The sequence below is a fragment of the Pollicipes pollicipes genome, unplaced genomic scaffold (genome assembly GCF_011947565.3).
Source record: "Pollicipes pollicipes isolate AB1234 unplaced genomic scaffold, Ppol_2.1 Scaffold_6052;HRSCAF=7182_pilon_pilon_pilon, whole genome shotgun sequence".
NCBI classification, from domain to species: domain Eukaryota; kingdom Metazoa; phylum Arthropoda; class Thecostraca; order Pollicipedomorpha; family Pollicipedidae; genus Pollicipes; species Pollicipes pollicipes.
The window spans coordinates 14,131,967-14,159,907 of NW_023596805.1; the positions used below are offsets into that span (position 1 = coordinate 14,131,967).

At 55.5% G+C, this 27,941-nt stretch overlaps 2 protein-coding genes across 2 annotated transcripts; both read right to left on the bottom strand.

Annotated features, from left to right (window-relative positions):
- Positions 1 to 4,279: 4,279 nt before the first annotated feature.
- On the bottom strand, positions 4,280 to 5,479 carry LOC119104278 (melanopsin-like). The gene is made up of 2 exons (XM_037227974.1): positions 4,475 to 5,479; positions 4,280 to 4,324 (listed from the first exon to the last, which is right to left on the bottom strand). Exons 1-2 carry the CDS (start codon positions 5,477 to 5,479, stop codon positions 4,280 to 4,282), a joined length of 1,050 nt encoding a protein of 349 aa, XP_037083869.1.
- Positions 5,480 to 14,734: 9,255 nt separating this feature from the next.
- Sas10 (UTP3 small subunit processome component Sas10) lies at positions 14,735 to 26,940 on the bottom strand. Its single transcript, XM_037227975.1, has 10 exons — positions 26,887 to 26,940; positions 26,068 to 26,294; positions 24,931 to 25,110; positions 23,765 to 23,962; positions 22,225 to 22,312; positions 21,507 to 21,670; positions 20,411 to 20,515; positions 16,827 to 16,853; positions 16,645 to 16,794; positions 14,735 to 14,969 (listed from the first exon to the last, which is right to left on the bottom strand). The coding sequence occupies exons 2-10, from the start codon at positions 26,167 to 26,169 to the stop codon at positions 14,898 to 14,900; spliced, it is 1,086 nt and encodes a 361-aa protein (XP_037083870.1). The 5' UTR covers positions 26,170 to 26,294; positions 26,887 to 26,940; the 3' UTR covers positions 14,735 to 14,897.
- Positions 26,941 to 27,941: the final 1,001 nt, after the last annotated feature.

The window sequence follows — 27,941 nt, forward strand, 5'->3', positions numbered from 1 at the left end:
TGTAATTTCGGGATGCATTTGTTACCCGACTACAAAAGCCAGCGAACTGCAGGACCGAAACTCCAAACAGATCGTGTGGGATAGTTCATGCTGTTACTGTGTCGTGGATATGCTTCTCTACTTAACGATGCACTGGTGGACGATATTACACGTAATGCCCAAACGGAAAGTCTGTCATGACTGCTCGTGTTTCAAGCAGCTCGGACACTGCTGAAAACGACTTATTTACTTTGGTTGGAGAGGATCACATGCGTTGTAAATGCATGCTCACAATTCCTCAGAACTCCCTCCAACGCGACTTCAGACTTCCTCGAAACACTGCAAAAGAGTTTCAATACGATCCTAAAAAGTCAAGTTCCATGAAAGCGGTTACTGTCTGGCGACATAAGACGAAGCAGCTGAGGCGCCCACACACGCAAGCTGGCGTCGTCAAACGCTGAGGCACGTCGCCTACATTAAGCAAACAACATTCATCCATAGCTTGCGCCCTGCCTTCACCTGACACCGCTTCCACACAAATGGGATGGAAGGGGTGTCAGGTGACGGCAGGGCGCGGTATCATTCCACCTGACACCGCTCCCACACAAATGGGATGGCAGCGGTGTCAGGTGAAGGCAGGGCGCGGTATCATTCTACCTGACACCGCTACCACACACATGGGATGGGAGCGATGTCAGGTGAATGCAGGGTGCGGTGTCAGGTGAAGGCAGGGCGCGGTATCATTCTACCTGACACCGCTCCCACACAAATGGGATGGCAGCGGTGTCAGGTGGAGGCAGGGCGCGGTATCATTCTACCTGACACCACTCCCACACAAATGGGATGGGAGCGGAGTCAGGTGAAGGCAGGGTGCAGTGTCATTCCACCTGACACCGCTTCCACACAAATGGGATGGGCGCAGTGTCATTCCACCTGACACTGCGTCCACACAAATGGGATGGAAGCGGTGTCAGGTGAATGTAGGGCGCGATATCATACCACCTGACACCGCGTCCACACAAACGGGATGGAAACGATGTCAGGTGAAGGTAGGGCGCGATATCATTCCACCTGACACCGCTTCCACACAAACGGGATGCTGGCGGCTAACCGCGTTCAGCGAAAGTGCCGCGAGCAATCGGTCATGCCCGTTCCCGCAAACGCTTAACATGCCTGGCCGACCTTCGAGTGACCAGGCTTCAGCCCTCGCGCCGTTTGACCGTGGCAAGTGGGAGCCAACTGCGGGCGGCGGGCCGGCTGATCAGCAAGCGGGCCCAAATGTGGGCACGTGCCAACCCTCACTGACCAGCAAACGGGCCAAATGTGGACAGGTGCCAACTCTCACTGATCAGCAAGCGGGCCAAAGGTGGGTAGGTGCCAACCCTCAGTGATCAGCAAGCAGGCCCAAATGTAGGCCCGTGCCAGCCCTCACTGATCAGCAAGCGGGCCAAATGCAGACACGCACCAGCCCTCACTGATCAGAAAGCGGGCCAAATGCGGGCACGTCCCAGCCCTCACTGATTAGCAAGCGGGCCAAATGTGGGCACGTGCCAACCCTCACTGGTCAGCAAGCGGGCCAAATGCAGGCACGTGCCAGCCCTCACTGATCAGCAAGCGGGCCAAATATGGACAGGTGTCAACCCTCACTGATCAGCAAGCGGGCCAAATGTGGGCAGGTGCCAATCCTCACTGATCAGCAAGCAGGCCAAATGTGGACAGGTGCCAACCCTCACTGACCAGCAAGCGGGCCAAAGGCGGGAGGCGGACCAGCTCTCCCGGATCAGCAAGCCATCGTGGGTCCAGTGATCTTGGATGATCGGTGATGTGCTGAGCCCGGGCGCCGGCACACCACTGGCAGTGTTCGGTCAGCCCCGCCGCGCGCGCTCGGCGCTGGCTAGACGCGATCGTCCGCTGTCGGCCCGCATCGCCGCCCAGGGCATTGTCCATGAGTAATATTCTGCGTCAACTCATCGTCCAGCCGTGGCCGAATACGCCCTGCATTCGCGGATGCCGTGATAGCCACGGGGATTCTGGGTTGGACGGGGGCCTGATGGTCGACCGGGTAGAACTCCGGTATCCCATTTTGGGGCATGTGCTCACACATTGGTTGCGCCCTGGCTCATTGGCGCTCATTTATCATGCCAGGGCGCACATCGACGAGCACACACCGTTGTAACTTTAAACAAAGATGTGCTGTGCGTTCGTCAGACTCCGGTTACCAGCGGCGGGCCAGCACCACGGGGTCATGCGCGGGCTTCCGCGGTGGGTCAGCACCACGGGGTCATGCACGGGCTTCTGCCGCGGGTCAGCACCACGGAGTCATGCTCGGGTTTCCGCGGTGGGTCAGCACCACTGTTTTGCTGATACCAGTGGCCTTTTGGCAGTTGGTTCGAGCAATGTTATGGTGCGCTGGCACCAGCTGAAGTACGGCAGTTGGCTGTACTGGTAGTTTGGCAGCCGATGCCAATAAAAAAGCAATTAATTCCAACGGGTTTGCTGCAGCTTGTGCCAGCAATGGTTCATCAGGCGGCACCAGCAGTATAGTTTCCACAGCCTTGGCTGGCACCAGCAGCAGTTTGGCAGCTGTAGCTAACCCTGGCTAGCGCCAGCGGTAGCTCGTTAGGTGGCAGGAGCAGTAGCTGTCTCCTACCAACAGGTGCCTCCAGCCCTGGCTGGCATTAGCAGTAGTTCGACAGCTGTCTCCAGCCCTGACTGACACCAGCAGTAGTTCGACAGCTGTCTCCAGCCCTAGCTGACACCAGCAGCAGTTCGACAGCTGTCTCCAGCCCTGGCTGATACCAGCAGCAGTTCGACAGCTGTCTCCCAGCCCTGGCCGGCACCAACAGTAGGTCATAAGGTGGCAGCAGCAGTGGTTAAATAGCTATCTTCAGCTTTGGTAGGTACCAGCAGTAGCTCGGCAGGTCACACCAGCCGCGGTGTGGCAGATGTCTCTATACCGGGCTAGCACAAGCAGAAGTTCGGCAGGTCACACCAGCCGCGGTGTGGCAGATGTCTCTTGACTGGGCAAGCACAAGCAGTAGTTCGGCATGCCACACCAGCCGCGGTGTAGCAGATGTCTCTAGACTGGGCTAACACAAGCAGAAGTTCGGCAGGTCACACCAGCCGCGGTGTGGCAGATGTCTCTAGACTGGGCTAGCACAAGCAGTAGTTCAGCATGCCACACCAGCCGCGGTGTGGCAGATGTCTCTATACCGGGCTAACACGAGCAGAAGTTCGGCAGGTCACACCAGCCGCGGTGTAGCAGATGTCTCTAGACTGGACAAGCACAAGCAGAAGTTCGGCATGCCACACCAGCCGCGGTGTGGCAGATGTCTCTTTACCGGGCTAACACAAGCAGAAGTTCGGCAGGTCACACCAGCCGCGGTGTAGCAGATGTTTCTAGACTGGGCTAGCACAAGCAGAAGTTGGGCATGCTACACCAGCCGCGGTGTGGCAGATGTCTCTAGACTGGGCTAGCACAAGCAGTACTTCGGCATGCCACACCAGCCACGGTGTGGCAGATGTCTCTATATCGGGCTATCACAAGCAGAAGTTCGGCACGCCGCACCAGCCACGGTGTGGCAGATGTCTCTATACCGGGCTAGCACAAGCAGGAGTTCGGCAGGTCACACCAGCCGCGGTGTGGCAGATGTCTCTAGACCGGGCTAACACAAGCAGAAGTTCGGCAGGTCACACCAGCCGCGGTGTAGCAGATGTTTCTAGACTGGACAAGCACAAGCAGAAGTTCGGCACGCCGCACCAGCCACGGTGTGGCAGATGTCTCTATACCGGGCTAGCACAAGCAGAAGTTCGGCAGGTCACACCAGCCGCGGTGTAGCAGATGTCTCTAGACTGGACAAGCACAAGCAGAGGTTCGGTATGCCACACCAGCCGCAGTGTGGCAGATGTCTCTATACCGGGCTAACACAAGCAGAAGTTCGGCAGGTCACACCAGCCGCGGTGTAGCAGATGTCTCTAGACTGGACAAGCACAAGCAGAAGTTCGGTATGCCACACCAGCCGCGGTGTGGCAGATGTCTCTATATCGGGCTAACACAAGCAGAAGTTCGGCACGCCGCACCAGCCATGGTGTGGCAGATGTCTCTATACCGGGCTAGCACAAGCAGAAGTTCGGCACGCCACACCAGCCGCGGTGTAGCAGATGTCTCTAGACTGGGCAAGCACAAGCAGTAGTTCGGCATGCCACTCCAGCAACGGCTGAACGAGTGCGGCTAGCCCCGGCTGGCACCAGAGTAGCTTATCAGGTGGCACCTGCAGTAGTTCAACAGTTGTTTCATTCCCTAGCTGGCACCAACAGTGCAGTGCAGCGACAGTTGTTTCTGGCCCTGGACGATACCAGAAGCGGTTGGTTAACCGTTTCCAGCACTGGCTGACGCCAGGTGGCCGGCAGTTTGATAGCTATCTCTCGCCGTGGCCATCATGGACGGCTCGCCCTAATGCCGGCTCGACGGCCGGTCAGGCCAGGCCGGCCTGACGGCGGGCGGCGCCACCCCTGGCTCGGCGATGCCGCCTTGCTCCGGCATGTCGGCCGGCTCCGGCGCCGGCGCCACGGCGCCCTCCGCGGCAGGGCCGCAGCACAGGCCGCAACCGATGAACTCACCGTAGGCGGCGCGCATCCTGGCGTTCAACAGACCGTACGTCCACCCCTCAATTACGATCAGGCTCAGGCGCAGCTGGTGGAGCAGGCCGTTGAGCAGCGGCATCGGGTACCAGCGGCTGGCGATGCGTGGGATCACGCTCAGCCCGTCCAGCAGCAGCGTCAGCAGGATCACGCGGATGATCTTCTTGAAGGCGCGGAAGTTGGTGAAGAAGCGTTTCTCGAGCTGGTGGTCGGCGGCGTCGGTCAGGTGCTCCGACTGGATGCGGGACTGGTGTCGCAGTCCCACGAAGCCGGTGTAGATGAAGAGGCCAGCGGCCGTGAAGGCCAAGCAGAAGATCTCCACCTCGAATGTGATCATGTAGCTGCTGGGGATGGTGGTCTCCCAGCGGCAGCCATCCAGAATCTGTGTGTCGTTGTTGATGCGTTGGTACTCTTCCGCCTGCGTCTCCAAGCCCAGGTAGAACATGATCATGCCGATGACGAGGTGCAGCAACGCCAGCAGGCCGGTCAGCATCAGCAGCCGCTTCGTGATGTTCTCCATCAGCTCGTAATAGCGTAGCGGGAAGCTGACAGCGACGAACTGGTCCAACGCCAGCCAGACGTGCGCCAGCTTCATGGCTACGGCTGCACCGACGCTAGAGAACATGATGAAGGAGCAGAGTGGTGGCGGCATCCGCTCGAACACTATGTCTGCCACACCGATGGCGGCCGCAGTGAATCCTAGAGCGAAGTCGGCGGCGGCGAGGTTAGTGACGAGAAGCACCATGGGCTCGTCCCAGAGTGCTTCGTTGCGGAAGACAACGACGAGCGGCAGAGCGAAGTTGCCCATGAGGAGTAGACCCACGCCCAACTTGACCAGGTGGTACAGACCGTTGGCCATGATGGGCTTTGCGCACCACTCACCGTTGGTTGGCTCGGTACAGCGACGCCGAGGTAGCACAAGTGCTAAGTTCAACAGCACCGGGCGATATCAGCACCTGCAGTGAGGTACACCTGGTACACTTAGTACACCACAAGTACTCACGTTGAAGCGAGGCTGAGTCTGAGTCGGGTTTAGGTCAGGGATGGCCAAGGTGAAGTCATGCTCTGTTGAGGCTTCGTGAGGTCTCCGTTGGGTGAGGACGAAGCCCCCGCGATCGTAACGCTGACTGTTGCCGAGTTCGTCCAGCAGCCGCGTCAACAGCGACCCGGCTCTGTGGCGGACACGCGGCGCGATGTCGGTGCTCCCGTGATGGAGCCACGGACGTCTCTGCGGCCACGCTGTTGTACGATGCGTCCGGTGATGCCCGGCGACATCGCAGCACTGCTGGATGGCGTGTTGGCTGCCCGGCCGCTTATGTACTGACCTGCGGCTACGCTCAGGATGCGTTTCCGCTAACACCGTCAAATACACTTGGACGTCCTCCAACCAGCGAACAGAGCCAGCTCAGCACGATGTACTTACCCGTTTTTGTCTGGCATTCTGTTATCAGCAAAGTGCATGGATGGCTTAAGTGAGTGATTGCTTGTGGCGATGGCAAAGTGTAATGGATGGGTTGCTCCTTCCGATGCTAAGCTAAGTTTGTTTCTGAGCTACATACGCCCTGAGGCACGGGTCACCTAACGGTCTTTTGATTTGAGTTGATCTCTGGTTGTATTTTTTGAACGTGGTAATCCCTAATCAGAACGATGCTTTCGTGGGATTGGTGAAGATGGTTTTTCATTGCTTCCATCAAGTTATTGCAGCGGCTGAACCTAGGCGTGTAGCGCATGAGCAATTCTAGACCCATCTCCAGCTTGCGGGTTTACTCTAAATCACGTGAAAAGGTTGTATCCTCAGCTGTCCTTACACCTGGGGGTGTCCCGCATCTTAGCACACTCACGGTACGCATACCGGCAGTATCATCCGACGAAGGACACCCCGATCGACGCCGTCGCATGGATCACTCGCCGCGTCGATCAGGACGATGTCATCGACGTTACCTCGATCGACCCCAGCCGTGCTTTCGATAGCGTCGATCACGGTGCCCTGATCGAGCTGAAGTGGGGCCGCATCGAGCCCTGCGGCCGGTGGCAGATGGTGAGAGGCGATTTCGTATCCCTCCTGATGTTCTACGGTGTCTCCTAGGGGTCCTTGCTGGGCACAGTCCTTTTCAGAGTCTTCTCAAGCGGCCTTCCCTCTTACCTTACTTAACGACGTCTGGTATCTAATGCCGGGGATACCAACTGCTGGACTCAGTTTGTCATGGCGATGTAGTCATCCTAAAAGACCGGCAAGAGGAGACCCTTATGCTTATAAGACCCAGTCCTTTTTCACACCCAGCGCTACTTCACATCCTGACGCTTGAACATGGATTCGACCAAGAGTACCCTGATCCTTGTCTGCACAGCCCACAACCTCAAAGAAACCGTATCCTTTCATCTAAGCATGCCTATTCGTAAGCTAAGGTCAACATTTCGTGTCCGGGGAAGGACACATCTCAAACCTGACCAAACAAGGCAATTCCATCCTCCTCGGCTTATCCAAATCTCGACACCACTCCTCGTCCGCCACCGCAAAATTCTGGTCCAATACCACGTCTTTCGACGCGTTTTGTCCTATCGATCTGGGAAGGGGGAGGGGGGGGGGGGGGGGGAGGGACCGTTCGTTGTTACCTACGCAGCGTGCAGAAGGTGGTCTTCGCGGCCAGGGTCGCTTCGGGGGCGCGTGTTTATGATCAAATCTCACCGACCATGGAGGCGCAGGGTTGGTGCGTTGTGTGGGGCCTTGCCACCCACTTTGCCCGCATTGGCATGCTCAGTAGCCACCATCATAACAAAATACCGTCCCTGACGTTTTTTTCGTCGAGTTTATATAAAAAATATTGCAAGCCGTCGGGCAAAAGAAATCATGACACAGAAAAGGCGTGATGAAAAAAACCAACGAGGTAAATTGGTTAACAAAATGTAAGACAATTCGAGGCGGAGAATTGCGATATAATTAAAAGGAAACGAAGGATTTTGCGCTACCCACCCCTGTCGTTACAGCCATTTTTTTCCCAGATTTCAGCCATTTCAGCTACGAAATGAGCCCTTGAATGCTTCATTAGTTCCCAGACTGTTTCTTTGAAACAAGTCCTTGCATCTTGTTAGTTTCTCATGTCCCGTTGTGGGGCAGAAATAGTTGTAACATACATGGGATACCGTGAAACTACTTAAGCTGTTGGCTTGCATCTATGCATGCAGACGTGGTAGCTGAAAATGGAATGATATGCAATTTGTTGGCGTAGCCATCGAGGGGAAGGATCTACATGTCTACCTGATTTCTCAGCATGGAGCCTTGTCCAAATTTTGCCTTATAGTGCATATTTTTTGCCTCCCCAATTTCATAACCGTGGCTACACTTCATCAATATAATGACAGCAGTTTGAATGCAACCAGAAATAATGAGCAACGAACTGATGAAAATAATGTGCTTGTTTCTAACTATATCACAGAAAAGACCAGTTGTGAGCTGACAAGCTTTGCTTGATGTTAAATGAATCCCGAGCTAGAAACTGATAGCGCGTCTGTTGACCAAAACATATCAGTCCGGATTGTCATTCACGGTCACGGTGGAGGTCATTCGGCTACGGCTTGCTAACACTGCCACTGGGCGCTGAGAGATCCTCGTGCCCCCGGGTAGCCCACTCATTCGCCACATGTGCCGCCGCGTCAGAACGCATCACCCAGGCGGCGTTGGCAGGCATGCTGGAGACGTCCGCTGTTGGCCCGTCAGTGTCGCACCGTGTGTGTTCTTTCCGCGCAGGCTCGCGCTGGACCTGCCTGACGCAGACTATTATTAACCTGCGGAAACTGAGGATGCAGCAGCAAACTCGACCGTGCTGAGTGATACTATTCTGAACATTGTTTTTTTGTTCTTGTGAGGCCGCTTTTTGCGACCTGTCCAATTAGCGCTTCGTTTGTGTTGCTTTGTATTTGACCTTTGCGCCATATGATGTGACTGAAATAAAATAGTCAGCCATCGAATGAAAATATTCCTCAAATTATATGACTGAAATCAAATAGCAAGTCATCAAATGAAATGATTCGTTAATGAATTGACTAGATTGGATTTGACTTTTGCAGTCCTGGCATATCACGCATAAATTTCATGATGCAGGCATGCATGCATGCCCATACAAAAACCTTGCCCTTAAAATTCACACATGTTATGAGTCCATCCATTATCGTATCAATGCCACCGTACTTCACAGTTTCCTGTAGTGCTACAACGCGGCGAGGACTACAGCCGAGATCAGATGAAACTAAGGGAAATTTTGAAATGATCGCTATCATCCGTGATTCACTACAACATGACATGATCAGTTATACTTTTGTTAGTTTCAGCCGGCTATGTGTGGACTCATGTTTCGTGCTCGGTTCGCTATCGTCGCCCCACTCCGGTGGGAACGGAGTCTACGGTAATATTGCCCCTGGCCACTGGACGGTGCACGACCTCGCTCGTTCTGAGACTGCAGTATAGAGGACTCATCGGTTGGGTAAACCCATGGGTACCCGTATTGAATAGATCACCGGTCAATAAGGTAGCTCTCGGGCCATCTGGGGTCGGTGTCGTGCCATTTCAACTTGATCGGGGCATCGTGACCAGCGCTGTCGAAGGCGTTGGGTAAATAGTTTAAGAGTACTGCGCGTATGGGTAGGCATATGAGTAAAACTACTATGGAACCTCGGGAAGATGTTTAAAGGATTGCCACTGTCACTGTCACATGCAATGTCACTGCTTGCGCTTATTTTAGTGATAGTTAGCTTTCTTCACTCTCATTCTGCAACTATCAACGGAAAAGCGTAAAGTTTTGTGAGCAAACATTCCTTAACTTGCGCCTGGCCAGGGTGTGAGACAACCGCGTCCGGCGGGGCGGGGAAGTGGGAAAGTTCACTTTCCACTAGGATCTCCAACTTCCAGACGCCGTATGAAAAAAATGCCGTTGTAAAGGTCTCGTCAAATAATGAAGAATGCACGCAAAATGTGTGACCTTAGGTCAAATGTAGGGTCACTAGAGGTCCCGAAAGACTGTGGGACAAAAGTATTCCAGACACAAAAATGTCATTTTGGGATGACCTCGAAGTCATCTGATGTCAACTGAAATCAATTTATCACCCATCCGAATGAAAAAATTGAAGTGCTAACCGGGTCTATGTAACAAGTACAGTGCTACTCTGTGGTCAGAAATAGTGTATCGTGCATCGGCAGCTACTCAAGATCCCATAGCTGTTACCTACATGATACGTAGTCCCTTCGACGCTTGGTAATGTATATGTAACAAACCAAAAGCAGGCACGCTGTTACCTGAAAGTATACGTCACCAGCTTCACAAACACAACGAGGAGGTGGTTGCATCCGTCGTACGCGCTCATCCAGCCTCTCCACCACCGGCAACATAGGTCACCAACCGTGGATGACCTCACAGGACGTTAGATGTTCTCGTGCGGCCTATTGTGACCTCATTATCCTTAAAGTGATATCCCAACATATGTGCAGTACACTATTCAAATTTTGCGCACAGGACTACATTATAGAACTGTCTATTGTGAGCTCAACATGTGTTTTGCAGAAGGTACCCATAGAGACATGTCATGACCTGGGCCAAGGTCATGCACTCTGTGGTCATGTGATGGTTTTGCATGCGAGCTAGTGCTCTTTACCTCACATAAGACACCAAAACTACAAAAATGTGTACAAATTCGCGTAAGTTACGAAAAATTGCAGATATTGACATGACTGTAGGTCAATGACCTTACATTTTCCGAAAAACCTGAAACACACCAATTGTGAGTACTTTCATGGTCTATTACTCTAGCAAGTTTGAATACTAGCAAATTATCCACAGAAACGTTATGTGTGGGCAAAGTGTTTAAGTGTTGATCTCTTTGACCTGACCTAGGTCACTGATCTTGGTGGATAAGGACTTCAAATTTGCACAAGTATGCCAAATTGATAGCTAGATACTGAGTATTTCGTGCTGCTGCAAGCGTTCATTTTTCACCTGTGCTCGAAAAAAGCGAAGGAGAACTCAGCCTCCCCTTCCCAGCTGGGCTCTGGTTAGTCATTCATAATTTAGAAAACAACGCTGAGTGAAAAATAAGTTGAGTAACGAGTGGCTCTATTCGGGTACATCTGATAACGAAAAGGTAGAGACTGGATATGGGTGCAGGCCCAAGAGTAGCGGATGGGGTGAAGGAAATTTGGAAAAAAGGAAATTAAAAATGTTGGTTAAAAGAAATTGCATCTGTGAAAGCCTTTACTATGGCGCCCGGCTCCGAGAGCATAGTTCAAATTGCATATCAAAGAGCCGTGTTTAGTCTCGGCCAGCCAAGGCATCCAGGCCAGGGTCTACAGCCTCCCTGGACTGTGCGCTCAGGCCCCGTACCTTTTCGCTCAGGTCTCGTACTTTTTCGCTCAGGCCCCGTACCTTTGTACCCTGCTCCCCTACAGGCCTCTTTTTTCTGCGCCAAGGTACTCATCACTGCGTTGATACCTTCACGAATGTGCCTCCAGACCCATCCCACTTTGTGCTCAGATCCGTTAACTTGGAATATGAAGCGAATGTAATTAACGAATAACGATACTAAATAGCGATAGCGATACTAAATACTAAATAGCTAACTAAACTAACTAGACTACGCCTAAATAAAAACTAACGTAACTACAACTAAATACTAACTACTAAGGTACTAAACTAAATAAAGAATAGCGAGTTAAACATGGTGGTAGATTTGGACACGTTCGCTCGCCCCTTCACCGCGCTCGGCCAGACCACGCCCAAGATCTGACTTTGCGTCAGCATGTTGTTTGCGATGACTATATATATATATATATATATATATATATATATATATATATATATATATGGGATGAGCACGGTCCTCACGTGCGCATTGCTTTCAGGACTGCCGCTGACATTGCTTTCAGGACTGCCGCTGACATTGCTTGCACGATCCTTGCGGACAAAGTACAGGCTTCTGAAACACATACAGGCGACTCCAATCTGAATACCCCCGTGCCGCACAGTCGTCGGTTGTGTATTGTTAGTTGTTTGAATTGTGAGAATTGTGAGCTTGTTTTCCCTTGCCTGCTGTTCATCTTTTGTCTTTGATTTTGACTCGGCTCCTGGAAAGCCTGGAAGTGTTCCGCGGTGTAACCGCAATAAACTGAACTGAACTGACGGTTGTAGCGCGACTTATACGAAGAGCCTCGCAATGGCTGACCTTTCAGTCACCTCGGTAATCACATGCGTGAACCGTCGGTTCCGCAAGCGGCGAGCACCGCCACCATTCTACTGTGTGACTTTTTACACTCCTACTGTGTGTGACCAACAGTACGAGGAAAGGCATGCCAGTGGCTACACGATCCTCGAGAGATCTTTTGAAAGAGATATTTGAAAGAGATCTCGAGAGACTTTTTACTGGCTAACAGTACGAGTAAAGGCATGCCAGTGTCCGTCCTAGTTGAGTGAGGACGTCTGCATCCTCACTATGAGCTAGTGTTGTCTGCGCCGCCTATAGCCGAGCTGTAGATCAGTGCGAACGTCTACACCCACACTATGAGCTAGTTTTGTCCGCGACTGCGCCGCCTGTAACCGAGCTGTAGATCAGTGCAGACGTCTGCATCCACACTATGAGCTAGTTTTGCCTGCGAATGCGCCGCCTGTGGCCGAGCTGTAGATCAGTGCGGATGTTTGTATCTACACTATGACCTGGGTCTGCCTGCGACTGCAATCCAGCACCACCCGTGGTCTGCCTGCGACTGCAATCCAGCACCACCCGTGGTCTGCCTGCGACTGCAATCCAGCGCCACCCGTGGTCTGCCTGCGACTGCAATCCAGCACCACTCGTGGTCTGCCTGTGATTACAATCCAGCACCACCCGTGGTCGGGGGGCCGGGCTGTAGATAATTCGCGCGACGCAGCATACAGAAGCGCTGATCGAAGTATGTCAGTTAAGAGCCTGTCTCTGCCTATTCGAATGATGACAACAGTCCTACGGCACAGTACTGAAGATCCCAGTACGGCGGACTGCAACAGCACCTCTGCTTGCAATATAGCAATACACTGCCGATGCCCAATGCGGCGCACGACCTTGGCACGGAGTTATTGAAATATTTGTTATCAGTAGCGTAAGAAGTCATTAGAGATGACCACTCACGCTGGAAACTGGTAATTACACCCAGCCCTTATTACATCCGGGATTCTTGTGACTGGGCCCGGCGGCCGATACATCGTCTGGATGACACGCGCATTTTATTGGGATGACACTGAGCAATACTGTAAATAAATCTGCCCACTGGAAACTGATAATTACACCCAGCCCTCATTACATCCAGGATTCTTGTGACTGGGCCCGGCGGCCGGTGCATCGTCTGGATGACACGCGCATTCTATTGGGATGACACTGAGCAATACTGTAAATAAATCTGCCCACTCGCGCCAGTGGCTATGCCTGGAACTACCGCCACTGGGAAAGAAAGACATTAGGGTAATGAATGGTAAGACATGGTGGATTACATAGGCGTGCTGTGCGTCATATAAAAGTAAAGGACTTTATAAAAGCATCACCCAAAGTGGTCTGTCTATCGGTGAGTAGTGACCCACATCGCGCAGCCCGGGGCAAATACTGATCCTCGTGCGTGGAGAGCGCGCTCGTACGGATTTCCCAGTATTTGTGTACGCCCGGCAATCCACAGTGTGTGGTGATTGCCAACGAACGACATGCATCTTATAGATGGAGTGATGGTTTGGACTATTGTCCTGTCTGCTGTGTTAGCGTGTGTATACAGCGTTTCGGCCAGATAACTCTCTGGCCGTCGTTGTGTGTTGTAGAGTCTTGAGGACTCGATGATGCTTGGCTACCAGTCATGTATGCGTCACAACACAAATTCTCTCGTTGCAGCTGCTGGGATTCGAACCTGGATCCTCTTAATTGCGTGCCCAGTGCTCTCATCACTGCATTAACCCGGAAGGATAATTCCAAGGAGAGATTGTAGCAATGGCTTTGCTATCAAGTTGATGTTCTTGAGCTTCTCCACTACCTGGATGTGAACCTTCTTCGCCTCTTTGCAAGATTCTTTGCAAGCGGAGTGCGTTTGTGTACATTAAATAACACTCCTGTAGAACTGTTAGCTGGCACTGGAACATATATGTTGACGGAGTACAAATCTTTCATTGTGTTAACCCCTTGACAGCGCGTCACCCAATGGCAGCAGGCAAGTAGCAGAGGAGAGTCGCACAGATACGCGCTTAGTTAAAATCGCATAATGTCGCACGCGTCACGTGTAATCACGTGCAAATGATAGCACGGTGGGAACACTCGAGCGATAACGTAACTCGGCCTTGGGCTGAAAGCATCTATCATGTTCACGTAGCCGCCTTACGTGACATTTCGCCACGTTGACCTGACGTTCTGTTCACATACCAGCCAGCGGTCCGAATCCAACAATGCACCCGGCCGATCGGCAGCGAGTTCGCTACCGGCGGACGGCTGGGGTAAAATGTCTATAAACGTGTCCGGAGGGTGAGCCAGTGTGCATTTGATAGCACAGCCGTAGGGCTGTCAACCGGCACTGCCGTTGCTTGCCGACTCACAGCATCCATGTTATTGGGTTGACCCTTGACAACGCGGCACTGAGTGTAGGAGAGCAGGCGGGATAAGCGATCCGCAAAGACACGGTGGTGAATTAAATGCACTTATCATCGTACGCTTTGTTACGACCTTGCGCACATAGTAGCATTGTGGGAACATTATCGGCCAGGATCTCAAACTGATCATCGTCGGCCAACAACGCCGCGGTATTCATTAGCCAGGAGGTCGTGAGTCAAAACAGCCAAGCTGACCTGATTGGTCGGCTTAACCCGCGCGGCCCTGGAACGCGTTGTCAAACTGACCTGATTGGTCGGTTTAACCCGCGCGCTGTCGGAACGTGTTGTCACGCTATCGGAACGTGTTGTCTTTTAGCATTAAGTGAAAACTCCCACTTGCGCGGCAAAACACCTTTCCTCTTTGCATGTCCTAAGCAGCCGGAAATAAAAAAGAAAACAAAACATGCATTCTGTAATCACACCTCGCAATCGTTCATTCGACTGAAGAACACTCCGACCTGCTTCACGTGTATATTCACCTCAGCGCGCGGCGAACAGTACAGCGCCGTCAGACAGCCAATCACGCCACTGCGACCCGCACGGGGCGACCGGCGGGCGAAGCGCACGGGACGGGCCGCGCCTCCGCGCCCAGCAGCGGCGGCCGGCGCCGTCCCCAGGAGACGCCTGAGGCCGCTCCGGATGTGACTACCTGATGGGCACACTCTTGACGGCGCCCATCCGGATGCCGAACACTTCGCCGCCGTAACGCTGCAACTCCTTCTTGGGGAGCCGCACCTGACGATGACGACACTCGGTCAGAGACGGGTCCGGTGCAGAGGAGACCAGGCCCGGGAGGGACGCTCAGTCAGAGACGGGTCCGGTCCAGGGGAGGCCAGGCCGGGGAGGGACGCTCAGTCAGAGACGGGTCCGGTCCAGGGGAGGCCAGGCCGGGGAGGGACGCTCAATCTGAGACGGGTCCGGTACAGGGGGAGACAGGCCGGGGGGAAACGCTCAGTCAGAGACGGGGCCAGTCCAGAGGGAGACAGGCCGGGGAGGGACACCCGGTCAGAGACGGGTCCGGTCCAGAGGGAGACAGGTCGGGGGGAAACGCTCAGTCAGACGGGTCCGGTCCAGGGAAGGCCACGTCGGGGAGGGACACCCGGTCAGAGACGGGTCCGGCCCAGAGGAGGCCAGGCCGGGGAGGGACGCTCAGTCTGAGACGGGTCTGGTCCAGAGGGAGACAGGCCGGGGGGAAACGCTCAGTCAGAGACGGGTCCGGTCCAGAGGAGACCAGGCCCGGGAGGGACGCTCAGTCAGAGACGGTTCCGGTCCAGAGGAGACCAGGCCCGGGAGGGACGCTCAGTCAGAGACGGGGCCGGTCCAGAGGGAGACGGGCCGGGGAGGGACACCCGGTCAGAGACGGGTCCGGTCCAGAGGAGGCCACGCCGGGGAGGGATACCCAGTCAGAGACGGGTCCGGAAAGCAGGGTCTCACTTAGACAGACAGGTTCAACGTAGTAACGGAACCGGCCACGTTAAAGTAGGCCCATGAATCTTACCAAGATCGAGTCAACACGCATTACAGGCCGCACAAATAATTCCACGCCATATGTGGTCCTTGAAGCGCACGCTGGGACCAAAGAGGAAATGCAGAGGAGACTCCAGAGGACATAGGTTATAAATAGTTTGGATATATGCTTGCATTACAAATATCCGCGGCCATTTGGTTCGCTTCACTGATTGTTTATTCGATAATTAATTCTAAATATTTTGCTTCTGTAGTTTTCGGCTCAAGGCGTCCGCAAAGCAGCTTATTTTTGCCCATTTTGCTCCTTTTGCCCAAGCCCATCTTTGTCTACAAGGCATTACACTGCTTACCGGAGAGTAAACAGTGCAATGCCTTTAACGGTCACTTTTCAATGTTACAAGGCGGATGCCGCGGGCGGGTTACGTGGCCGCGGCTGGGCTGTGAAAATCGGACCAAATAATGCGCGCGCTATGAGACTCGAGCCATTTGCGCTCGAATAAAGACCTCAACGAAGGCTTGCAGCTCGTCACATCAGCTTGAGGTCCAAAAGCAAGCATTTAACACCGCCGCTGATACTCGCAAGCGAATATTTTGATAGGATATTCCGAACTCCGAGGACAAAGGTAATGATGACAGACATCAATGGTAATCGATGTATACTCCACTGACAAATATCGATGGCAAACTGGACACGAATCCCAACAAGGACAGCGACAACAATAAATCGAGCCGGCGAGATGAATTGAAGGAAGGAAAATGAAGCAGAAGGAAGACGAGCGTTACACACACGAAGTGCAAGGAAGGCCAGGTTTACACTAATGAAGTTGCGGAAGACGAGCGTTACACTGATGAACACAGGCGATGAAAGCAGGGGACCGAAAGTAAACATAACGACAAGTCAACACGCCAACATAACACAGAACACAGAGCGACAAAGCTGCCTTACCAGACTCCTGCGCTTCTTCAGCGCCCGCTTGAACTTCTCCTTGTGCTTGACGCGGGGGTTGCGGCTCTCTTTGCTCCGCTTGGGCATTAGGCCCTTGTTCTTGGCCATCTCGTAGGTGATGCTGCGCTTCTGCTCCTCCCCGTCATCATCCCCCTCCCGGCCGTTGCCTCCTGGTCGGGGGCGTCCGTCTGTAGCAACAGGTCACGGTCAGCCGTCTGTAGCAAAGGTCACGGTCAGCCGTCTGTAGCAACAGATCAGGCAGCCGTCTGTAGCAACAGATCACGGTCAGCCGTCTGTAGCAACAGATCAGGTCAGCCGTCAGTAGCAACAGATCAGGGTCAGCCGGTAGCAACAGGTCACGGTCAGCCGTCTGTAGCAACAGGTCACGGTCAGCCGTCTGTAGCAACAGATCAGGTCAGCCGTCTGTAGCAACAGATCAGGGTCAGCCGTCTGTAGCAACAGGTCACGGTCAGCCGTCTGTAGCAACAGGTCACGGTCAGCCGTCTGTAGCAACAGATCAGGGTCAGCCGTCTGCAGCAACAGGTCACGGTCAGCCGTTTGTAGCAACAGGTCAGGGTCAGTCGTCTGTAGCGACAGATCAGGGTCAGCCGTCTGTAGCAACATCAGGTCAGCCGTCTGTAGCAACAGTTCATGTCAGCCGTCTGTAGCAACAGATCAGGGTCAGCCGTCTGTAGCAACAGATCAGGGTCAGCCGTCTGCAGCAACAGGTCACGGTCAGCCGTCTGTAGCACAGATCAGGGTCAGCCGTCTGTAGCAACAGACCAGGGTCAGCCGTCTGTAGCAACAGATCAGGGTCAGCCGTCTGTAGCAACAGGTCACGGTCAGCCGTCTGTAGCAACAATCAGGGTCAGCCGTCTGTAGCAACAGGTCACGGTCAGCCGTCTGTAGCAACAGATCAGGGTCAGCCGTCTGTAGCAACAGATCAGGGTCAGCCGTCTGTAGCAACAGGTCACGGTCAGCCGTCTGTAGCAACAGGTCACGGTCAGCCGTCTGTAGCAACAGATCAGGTCAGCCGTCTGTAGCAACAGATCAGGGTCAGCCGTCTGTAGCAACAGATCAGGGTCAGCCGTCTGTAGCAACAGGTCACGGTCAGCCGTCTGTAGCAACAGACCACGGTCAGCCGTCTGTAGCAACAGGTCACGGTCAGCCATCTGTAGCAACAGATCAGGGTCAGCCGTCTGTAGCAACAGGTCACGGTCAGCCGTCTGTAGCAACAGGCCACGGTCAGCCGTCTGTAGCAACAGATCAGGGTCAGCCGTCTGTAGCAACAGATCAGGGTCAGCCGTCTGTAGCAACAGATCAGGGTCAGCCGTCTGTAGCAACAGATCAGGGTCAGCCGTCTGTAGCAACAGGTCACGGTCAGCCGTCTGTAGCAACAGACTGGGACATCCCTCTGCAGCAAGAGATCGGGACACCCCTCTGTAACAACAGGCCGGGACACTCCTCTGTAACAACAGAACCCGGATACCCCTCTCCAACAACAACCCAGGACACCCCTCTGAAACAGCAGAGCCGGGATACCCCTCTGTAACACACCAGGACATCTCTCTGTAACAACAGAACCGGGATGCCCCTCTGTAACAACAAACCAGGACACCCCTCTGTAACAACAGATCTGGGCCACCCCTCTGTAACAAGAGATCCGGGCCACCCCTCTGTAACAACAGATCCGGGACACTCCTCAGAAACACGACACCGTGACACCCCTCTGCATCAACAGACCGGGACATCCGTCTGCAGAAACAGTCAAGTTCGCCCTACCTCTACCTGTAAAACACGCGCTGATCCGTCCAGTTCCATCCATCTGACCCGCCACATCCGGGCATCCGGCAGCTGAGTACAACGGGGAACACCGTGTCGCTTGGCCTGGTCACTTTGGCTGATATGCCCCCGCAGCCTTGCACTCTCAGCTGAAGTGAGCAGCGTCCCCGCCCACCAAGAGCGCACGGAGATAAAAAACCCACACGATGAAACGACATTGGTGCGAGCCCAATTTGGCGGAGAGCAGGTCAATCCTGAGGTTCCGCGTAGAGCAATGGAAGCTGTCGGCTACGCGGGACGTGGCACGGCCGGCGCCGGTGACGCCACCGCCAGGCGCGGGTCGGCGCGGCGCGGCGATCCGCCTGCTACGGTTAGCTCGGACGTAATGGAAGCGGTGGTCCCGGGTATCGCTGCTCACCACCGCTGGGCGGGACGCGCCGGCCGTGGCCGACCATCGCACCCGACGAGAGGGTGCGTTACGTTCCACTGGTAAACGGGCTGGCCTGTATGGTGATGTTGTTCGGTTATAGCTCAAGCACCAAGTGCAACGCCAGCGAGCGTTCTGGCTCGTGACATCGACGTGACGGCATCAATCACATCTCGCACATATCCAGGGCTCCTGTACCCCCCAGTAAGGATAAGAGGATACCGTCAACTCGAAATAAACACATGACTGACGAGACAACTTTCGTTCGACCCAGTATCCCTATGCCGGGTTATGGCACTGCAACGCACACGGAGCCCCACGCACTCTTCGGGCGAAATGTACTTCAGGTCGGCCAACTAAATGGAATCACAACACATCGCATGGACTAGTGTATAATTATAAGGTCCGTAACCAAGTATTCCCTTACCAGCCTTAGCTCCCCAACAAATAAAGAGCAAAAGTCCTCCAAAAGCGTGAAGCAGGAGCGCTATCAACCGCAGTTGCTACAGGAATACGTCGGACAGTTACGCCCGCGAGCGCCATTTGAGAGGACGGACAAACGGATGCCGGCCAGCAACTGACTGGCACTTCGACTAAGTGACCGCAAGACGACCAAGTCGCAACCCTATCTTCGCCTGCGAGCCCCGAAACGGACTGTCAGACCTGGCACGGACTGTCAGACCCGACACGGAACCTGACACGGACTGCAGAGATGCTGCGGGCTGTCAGACCCGACACGGACTGTCAGACCCGGTACGGACTACAGACCCGGAGCGGACTGTCAGACCCGACACGGACTGCCATACCTGGCACGGACTGTCATACCTGGCACGGACTGTCAGACCCGACGCTGACTGCACAGCCGGCGCGGGCTGTCAAACCCGACACGGACTGTCAGACCTGGCACGGACTACAGACCCGGAACGGACTGTCAGACCCGGACCCGGGGCGGACGGTCAGACCCGACACGGACTGTCAGACCTGGCACGGACTACAGACCCGGACGGACTGTCAGACCCGGTACGGACTACAGACCCGGACGGACTGTCAGACCCGGTACGGACTACAGACCCGGAACGGACGGTCAGACCCGACACGGACTACAGACCTGGCACGGACTGCCAGACTCGGAACGGACTGCCAGACAAGACACGGACTTCCAGACCTGCCACAGACTGTCAGACCCGGAAAGGACTGTCAGACCCGGCATAGACTGCGAGACCCAACACGGACTGCCAGACTGGGCCCCGACTGACTAACGAGCGGACACTGAGTCGCGGCCCGGTCGTGCTGAGGGGCGCCGACGCACGACTCACTTCCGCCACGCTCCAGCCGAGCCAACACCAGTCCCGACGGCCCGTCTGCCGATCTGTCCACCGGGCCTCGATCGTCAGCACGCCACCGTCGAGCCGGACGGCACGCGTTCCGGGCGCGCCGCGCCCCAGCCGGCGTACCGCACAGAGCCCGGCCGGTGATGACCTGCGCCGCCCCGCCCCGCCCCGACGGCGCCCGGTCCCACCCGACTCTCGGACTGACCTGGTACTGCTGGCCGGGCCGGTCCTTCTTCCTGAAGGGCGTGAGCGGGTTGTGTCGCGCCTGACCCGCCTGGCGCAGCTCGGTGAAGGTCGGGCCGGCGGCCTCCTGCGACCGACACCGGCGGCCGTCAGCGCCATACGCCAGCACACGGCACCGGCGGCCGTCAGCGCCACACACCAGCACACGACACTAGGGGAGCAGTCAGCGCCATACGCCAGCACACGACACTAGGGGAGCAGTCAGCACCACACACCAGCACAAGGCACCAGGGGAACAGTCAGTACCACACACCAGCACATGGCACCAGGGGAGCAGTCAGCACCACACACCACCACACGGCACCAGGGGAACAGTCAGTACCACACACCAGCACACGGCACCAAGGGAACAGTTAGCATCACACACTAGCACACATCAGAACAGTCAGCACCACACACCAGCACATGGCACCAGGGGAGCTGTCAGCACCACACACCAGCACACGACACCGGCGGCCGTCAGCATCACACACCAGCACACGACATCAGGAGAGCAGTCAGCACCACACACCAGCACAAGGCACCAGGGGAACAGTTAGCACCACACGCACAAACACTTTGTTGCACACTTCTGCTGCAACATTTACGTCTAATCCATTTTGGCCCAGGCATAAAAACAAATACCTCAAAAGACATCTCATGATGTTCTCGTGGTATGTACAATTTGAGCTCATGTGTCATCTATTTTTCATCATTTTTCATATCTACGTTAAAAAGAGAACGTAACGCACGTTACTTCTCTTAACAATAAAAGGAACGCAGAGCACGTCGTCGCGTCCCTCTTACAGATCATTATCAACTGCATTGGCCATTTCGCGCTCAGGGGCCGTTGCGCGACCGGGATTCGAACTCGGGCTCCCATGTGAGAGTCCAGGGCGATACCACTCGAGCATTTATTATTCATTTGCATATCACCCATTCAAGCATCATGGTGAGCAGATACTGGACGTAAGGCCTCGTGAATCCAAGTATATTCGGACTCCTCCACGAGGATAAAGCCTTTGACAAATAATTCCAAAAAGCATATGCTTCCCTTCACTGCTTTAACAGTCACTTACCTTGGCTTCAGCCACGCGTTTCTTCTCTTTCTCGAGAGCGTCGATCTCCATGGTCAGTGCTGCCAGCTTTTGGTCGACACCAGAAGGAGCAGTGTCCGTCTCGACCGTTGGACGGCGCTTGCTGAGCCGCAACCGCTTGGCAGCCGATGGTTTAGTCTTCTGATCTGTGTTAGCAATGCAATTGTAATTCACACAGCACATACGGTCTCATCAGTTCATGGGTGTTCTTATTGGCCACACAATGTGGTACCAATTTGCTTGCCACCAACTCAAAATACAAGGCGTTTTGGAACAATGATACATTTTCCAGCAGCGTACATTCCTTCTAATGGCCTAGTGCAGACAGTTTTTAGCTCAGCATGTGACAAATGCAATTGTATTTTTTAATAGCTTTGTATCTTTCCCCATGTAGATTGTACATCGTCTTGAATGACAGCACTTTAATGAGTCTCACCAGCCAGACTGACCTGCTGAGGTAGTGTCACACTTGTTTGTCTGACCTGCTGAGGTGGTGCCTAACCTGTAGAGCTGACCTGCTGAGACCGTGTCTTGCCTGCCTGTCTGACTTGCTGAGGCAGTGCATCACCTGCTTTTCTGACCTGCTGAAGCAGTGTCTTTCCTGCCTGTCTCACCTGCTGGCGCAGTGTCTGACCTACAGGACTGACCTGCTGGGGCAGGGTCTCAACTGCCTGTATGACCTGCTGGGGCAGGGTCTCACCTGCAGCGCTGGGGAGCACCGCCGCCGCCTGCAGCTCCACCCCGTCCGCCAGCTGCTGCGACACGCGCGCCATATGCGCCTCCATCGCCTGATGGTGACGTCACGCGTCACAGACCAATCAGCGGGCGGCGTAACCGGCACTGCCGTCCAATGTCAGACAGGCACCATGGTCGGGACGCAAGATGCCAGAAATCCCCTTACCCTGCTGGGACAGCAGACAAAGGCAGATGTGCACTGCTCAGGCATGGGTCAACACTTGGTGACCCGTGACCTTCATCCTAGTGAGCCTGACCTGCGTGACACTGATCTGATGTGAGACCACACAACGGTCTGGTGTTGGGGTAGACGCCGACCTGTTGTGGGATTAGATACCAATCTGACGTGGGAATGGACACTGATCTGGGGTGGGACCAGACCCTGATCTAGTGTGGGACTAGACACTGGTCTGGTGTGGGCCTAGATACTGATCTGGTGTGGGACCAGACCCTGATCTAGTGTGGGCCTAGACACTGATCTAGTGTGGGACTAGACGCTGGTCTGGTATGGGACTAGACACTGATCTGGTGTGGGACTAGACACTGATCTGGTGTGGAACCAGACCCTGATCTAGTGTGGGACTAGGCACTGGTCTGGTGTGGGACTAGGCACTGGTCTGGTGTGGGCCTAGACAATGATCTGGTGTGGGACCAGACACTGATCTAGTGTGGGCCTAGACACTGATCTAGTGTGGGACTAGACACTGGTCTGGTGTGGGACTAGACACTGATCTGGTGTGGGACTAGACACTGATCTGGTGTGGGACCAGACCCTGATCTAGTGTGGGACTAGACACTGGTCTGGTGTGGGACTAAACACTGATCTGGTGTGGGACTAGGCACTGATCTGATGTGGGACCAGACACTGATCTGGTGTGGGACTAGACACTGGCCTGATGTGGGACTAGACAGTGGTCTGGTGTGGGACCAGACACTGATCTGATGTGGAACTAGACACTGGTCTGATGTAGGAATAGACACCGATCTGGTGCGGGACCAGGCACTGATCTAGTGTGGGCCTAAACACCAATCTGGTGTGGAAATAGACCATGATCTCAGCAAACCCGGCTTCATGGGCGGGGGCAGAATCATTTGGAGCCCATGAACTGCTACAGATGCCCGGGTCCATATGCCCACATATCAGTCAGTCCGCACTTAATGACCTCAGCGACCTTAAAATTTGTGACCTGAGTCTGTCTGACCAGTGCTCTGCCCCATATTCCCTGCAAGACTGCATTCAATTAACTTGAGTGATCCAGACCTTAAGTGGCATCCATTCGCTGACCTCATGCAACCCCAGCAGGTCTGACCACATCAATGGTAACCTCAGTCGACTGACCCCATGACCCCTGAACGCCCCTGACCTTGTGTGCTCTCTCAGTGAGCTGACCCTGTGCCACCCGCGACATGACCCGCGTTGTCCGAGTGTCCCTAACCTCGCGTGTATCCACTGACCCCGCCGCCACACCGCCTCGGCCTCGGGAGGATGCGCTGACCCCACTGACCTCGTCCGCCGGGCCCAGCGCCTGCAGCAGCTTGCCGTACTGGGCGATGCGCCGCATCACCGGGTGGGTGGCGGTGGGCCGGCCGGCTGCGCGCAGGCCCAGGTAGAAGCTGATGTTGAGGCAGTAGACCAGCAGCAGCCGGTGCTTAGCCGTGACGTAGGCGGCGCCGGCACCGCCCGACACCTTGCCCTCCTGCACCTGCCCAATCAGGTCAGGGCTCCGCTTCAGGCACGGGGTGGAGCGTCGCGCCACCCCGATGCAGGGTGTCGCGCCACCCCGCTGCAGGGTGGCGGCGGGCGCTTACTTTCCAACGCCGCAGGGAGAGACGTCGGCTTCAAACTGAGGCTTAACTGTGTCGTCCCTCGAAAGGCTTCCTCCGCTCAGTTACAACCAGCCAAATAATTAAGGTTCGAATCCTGATAATAAGTTTCATCTCGACAAATTGTATTATTAGTATAGTATGTATATATATATATATATATATATATATATATATATATATATATATATATATATATATATAGTATGTATATATTAGTATATAGCTAGTATTTGGGTTGACAGCGTGTGCGTATCCGACAGCCAACATAACTTCTAAGCAAAAGTCACGTCAACTTTTCTCCAGTACGAAGCATTCCAACTCAGATATCCTCCCATCCATAATCGCCTTTCGGCGGTTCTCCTCCCCTTCACGGCGCGTATTTCATTCAGTACAAACAGAAGGAGGAGGCAGGAGCGGACGGTGCAGGCACCGCATGCCAGCCGTCAGGATGCGGGAGAGACAGACAACCTTCGGTTTATGTCTCACAAGCTTGCCAGTGGCATCGGTTGCGATCTGACGGCAGGTAAGACGAGCCCACGTACATGCGCATCCCCGCGCGCGTCTGCGTACAGCCGCGCAACCGTCACGGACACCTCAGCTATGGCGTCAGATGACGAACACAACACCCAGCATACTCGTCCGTTTGGTCAGTAGTTGGCACATTCCGCACAACTGGGGTCCACAGCGGATCCCACAGATGCTTTACGTGCGAGTTTCGGGGCTGCCGTGACCCGGCCGCGACCCAACCCGGCCGACCCAGCGAGAGTGACAGCAGAGTCAGTGTGGACTGAACCGAGCACAGCCCGTCCCCTCCCCCCCGTCAGCGGCGGCCGGCGCCACCCACCAGCCGGTAGATGGGGTTCACCACGGCGGCGAGCTCCGTCCAACGGGAGCGGAACTCCTCGATGAGCGGCAGCAGCTCCGGGTGCTGCTTCTTCAGCAGGTCCAGCTTCTCGGCGCGCGAGAGCCGGCTCGTGTCCAGCGGCACCGTCTCGGTGTGGGCGCTGGCCGCCTCCGGCGCCGGCTGCCGAGCGGCGGCGCGGTGTGAGACGGGCTCCAGGACGGTACCGTCACCCACTAGCGTCAGACGCAGCTCTGTCAGATCGGCTCAGCGGTCGGGTGAGCCCACCAGCGGCTGGCGGTACTAACGAACTGGCACGATGCCGGAACGTCAGCCAGCGGGCCGCGTGAGGCTAAGCTCACAGAGAGCCAACAGTCACCAACACACAGCGTCCACTCGCTTCACAAAGACAGCATTAGAAATATCCATCCTATCCCGCCAATGTAAACAAAGACAGGCATTATTAGAAACATCTTTCCAGTCCGGCCAAAACAAAGCAAAGACAATCCCACCGGTCACCCGATGAGCCATATCCGGTCTTTGGCCACATGCCAGGAATAGCTCCGCTGGCGTTGTGCGGTGGCACAGGGCCCGGACAGTGCCCACCAAGCTGCCGCGTCTCCACACGGACGCTGGGTGCGGTGGCACAGGGCCCGGACAGTACCCACCAAGCCGCCGCGTCTCCACACGGACGCTGGGTGCGGTGGCACAGGGCCCGGACAGCACCCACCAAGCTGCCGCGTCTCCACACGGACGCTGGGTGCGGTGGCACAGGGCCCGGACAGCACCCACCAAGCTGCCGCGTCTCCACACGGACGCTGGGTGCGGTGGCACAGGGCCCGGACAGCACCCACCAAGCCGCCGCGTCTCCACACGGACGCTGGGTGCGGTGGCACAGGGCCCGGACAGTGCCCGCCAGGCCGCCGCGTCTCCACACGGACGCTGGGTGCGGTGGCACCGGGCCCGGACAGTGCCCGCCAGGCCGCCGCGTCTCCACACGGACGCTGGGTGCGGTGGCACAGGGCCCGCACAGTGCCCGCCAGGCCGCCGCGTCTGCACACGGACGCTGGGTGCGGTGGCACAGGGCCCGGACAGTGCCCGCCAGGCCGCCGCGTCTCCACACGGACGCTGGACACTGACCTGCTGCACAGTGGCCAGCCCGAACTCGAGCTCGTGCTCCTCCAGCTGCTGGGCGAGCCGGCGCTGGATGGCGCGCGCCTCGCGCTCCTCCAGCTCGGCCATCTCCAGCGTCTCCTCGCGCGTGGCGCCGCGCCAGTCCTCGTCCACGTAGTCGGCGCTGTAGTAGGAGCCCTTGCGCTTGCCCCAGGCGGCGCCGCCGGCCGACTCGTCCTCCAGGGCATCGTCGTCTGCGGCGACGGCGGACGGAGGGGCGTCAGCGGCACGGCACGGACGACGCCACGCCGCAGAGCCGGGGCCCAACGCAGGGCGCGCGGCCGACTCTGACTGACCCGCTCTGGGTCCCAGACGTGCTGATGGCGTTACTGACTTCAGACGGTTTGAGCATAGACGACCAATTTCAGACTGCTTTGAACACACAGATGAGGCAGTATCAACGGCCTTATTCCTCGTTGAATAAACAGAAGAATGGAGAGATACGTGTATCATTCACCTCCATTCTCTTTTGTGTTCGCCGAGGAATAAGGCTGTTAGAAGTACCTTATCTATACGCACAACGTTCCTCGCAAATGTACTTAACAACTTACTGTTTTGAACAAAATTATGCTTATAATTCCGTTTTAATGTTTGAAACCTGAGTGAAGTTCGCGCGCGTGGACAAGTTAGTTTCAGAGCACGAGCCATACGGAGGCATCAGTTCGCCGCCGCACGTCAGGCTGCTGTACTGAGGAGGCAAGGCAACCGCCGGCCGGCAGAGGCACGCGAGCCCGGACACCGGGTCCCGAGCCGACGAGCCGTGGTCCAGGCCGCCGCCGCACTCACCGGCCGCCTCGTCCTCGCCGCCCTCCTCCACGCCGAGAGCCTCGTAGTCGGCGTCGCTGCCGGAGTCGTCGTCGAACGCCAGCACCTCGGCGGCGCGGCCCGACGAGCGGGTCGCGCGCTCGGGCGCCGCCGCCGCCGCGCCCAGCAGCGCCCGCTCCCGTGCCAGCTCGAACTCGTCCAGCTCGTCGCGCAGCTCGTGCTCGTCCAGGTCGCCGCGCACGAGCTCGTCGTCGGACGACTCGGCGCGCGCGGCGCGGCCGCCGGCCGTCCGGGCGCGGGTCTTCTTTTTACCCATTCGCTTGCCTGCGGCGCTGGAATGGCGGACAGGCCGGTTGGGGACGCCGTCGCAAGTAAGCAGACTGTGGTGGGGTAAGGCTTATGATTCAGAAGAGCAAGCTAACCTTCATGCGATCAGTGCCACTGGCACCAGTTACAACTTGATGTGACCAGCGCCACTGGCACCAGCTACAATTTCATGTGACCAGTGCTTGACCTGGCTTCAAATCTGGCATCACAGGCCAGGAATAGTTTCGCGGGAATGTAGCTTCATCTGCGTGCCTGCGCAGAAGTTTAGAGAATTTAGAGAGGAACTCTATGTTTCATCATACACAACTGCTGAAATTTAAATTTCCATTTTCTCCCTCCAGAATCGGGTGGATTCGATACCATTCTAACCCGCGCCCTGTCGGAGGTCTGACACAACCTTGCCCAGCCTGGGGGGGGGGGGGGGGGGAAGGGGAGGGGGAAGGAGATGACTACCATCCCTGGGATCTCAAACTTTAAGATGTTGTACGAGGAAAAAATCTTGAAGATCTCGTCAAATCATGAAGATTGCACACGAAACTGTTTACCTTAGGTCAAATTTTAAGTCACTGTAGGTCACAAAAGGTCATCAACAGTCACTCTGATAGATGCAGTTAAAGCCTATGTTAACACGTCGAGAGGGATTTTGAGGCACGGAAATAAACGTTAAGACTGGATAGTATGTCTCGACTGTTTCTTTCCCCATATGGGTCAGGTCAGATCAGGGTCCCCACTCCAAACTGGTCTATCAG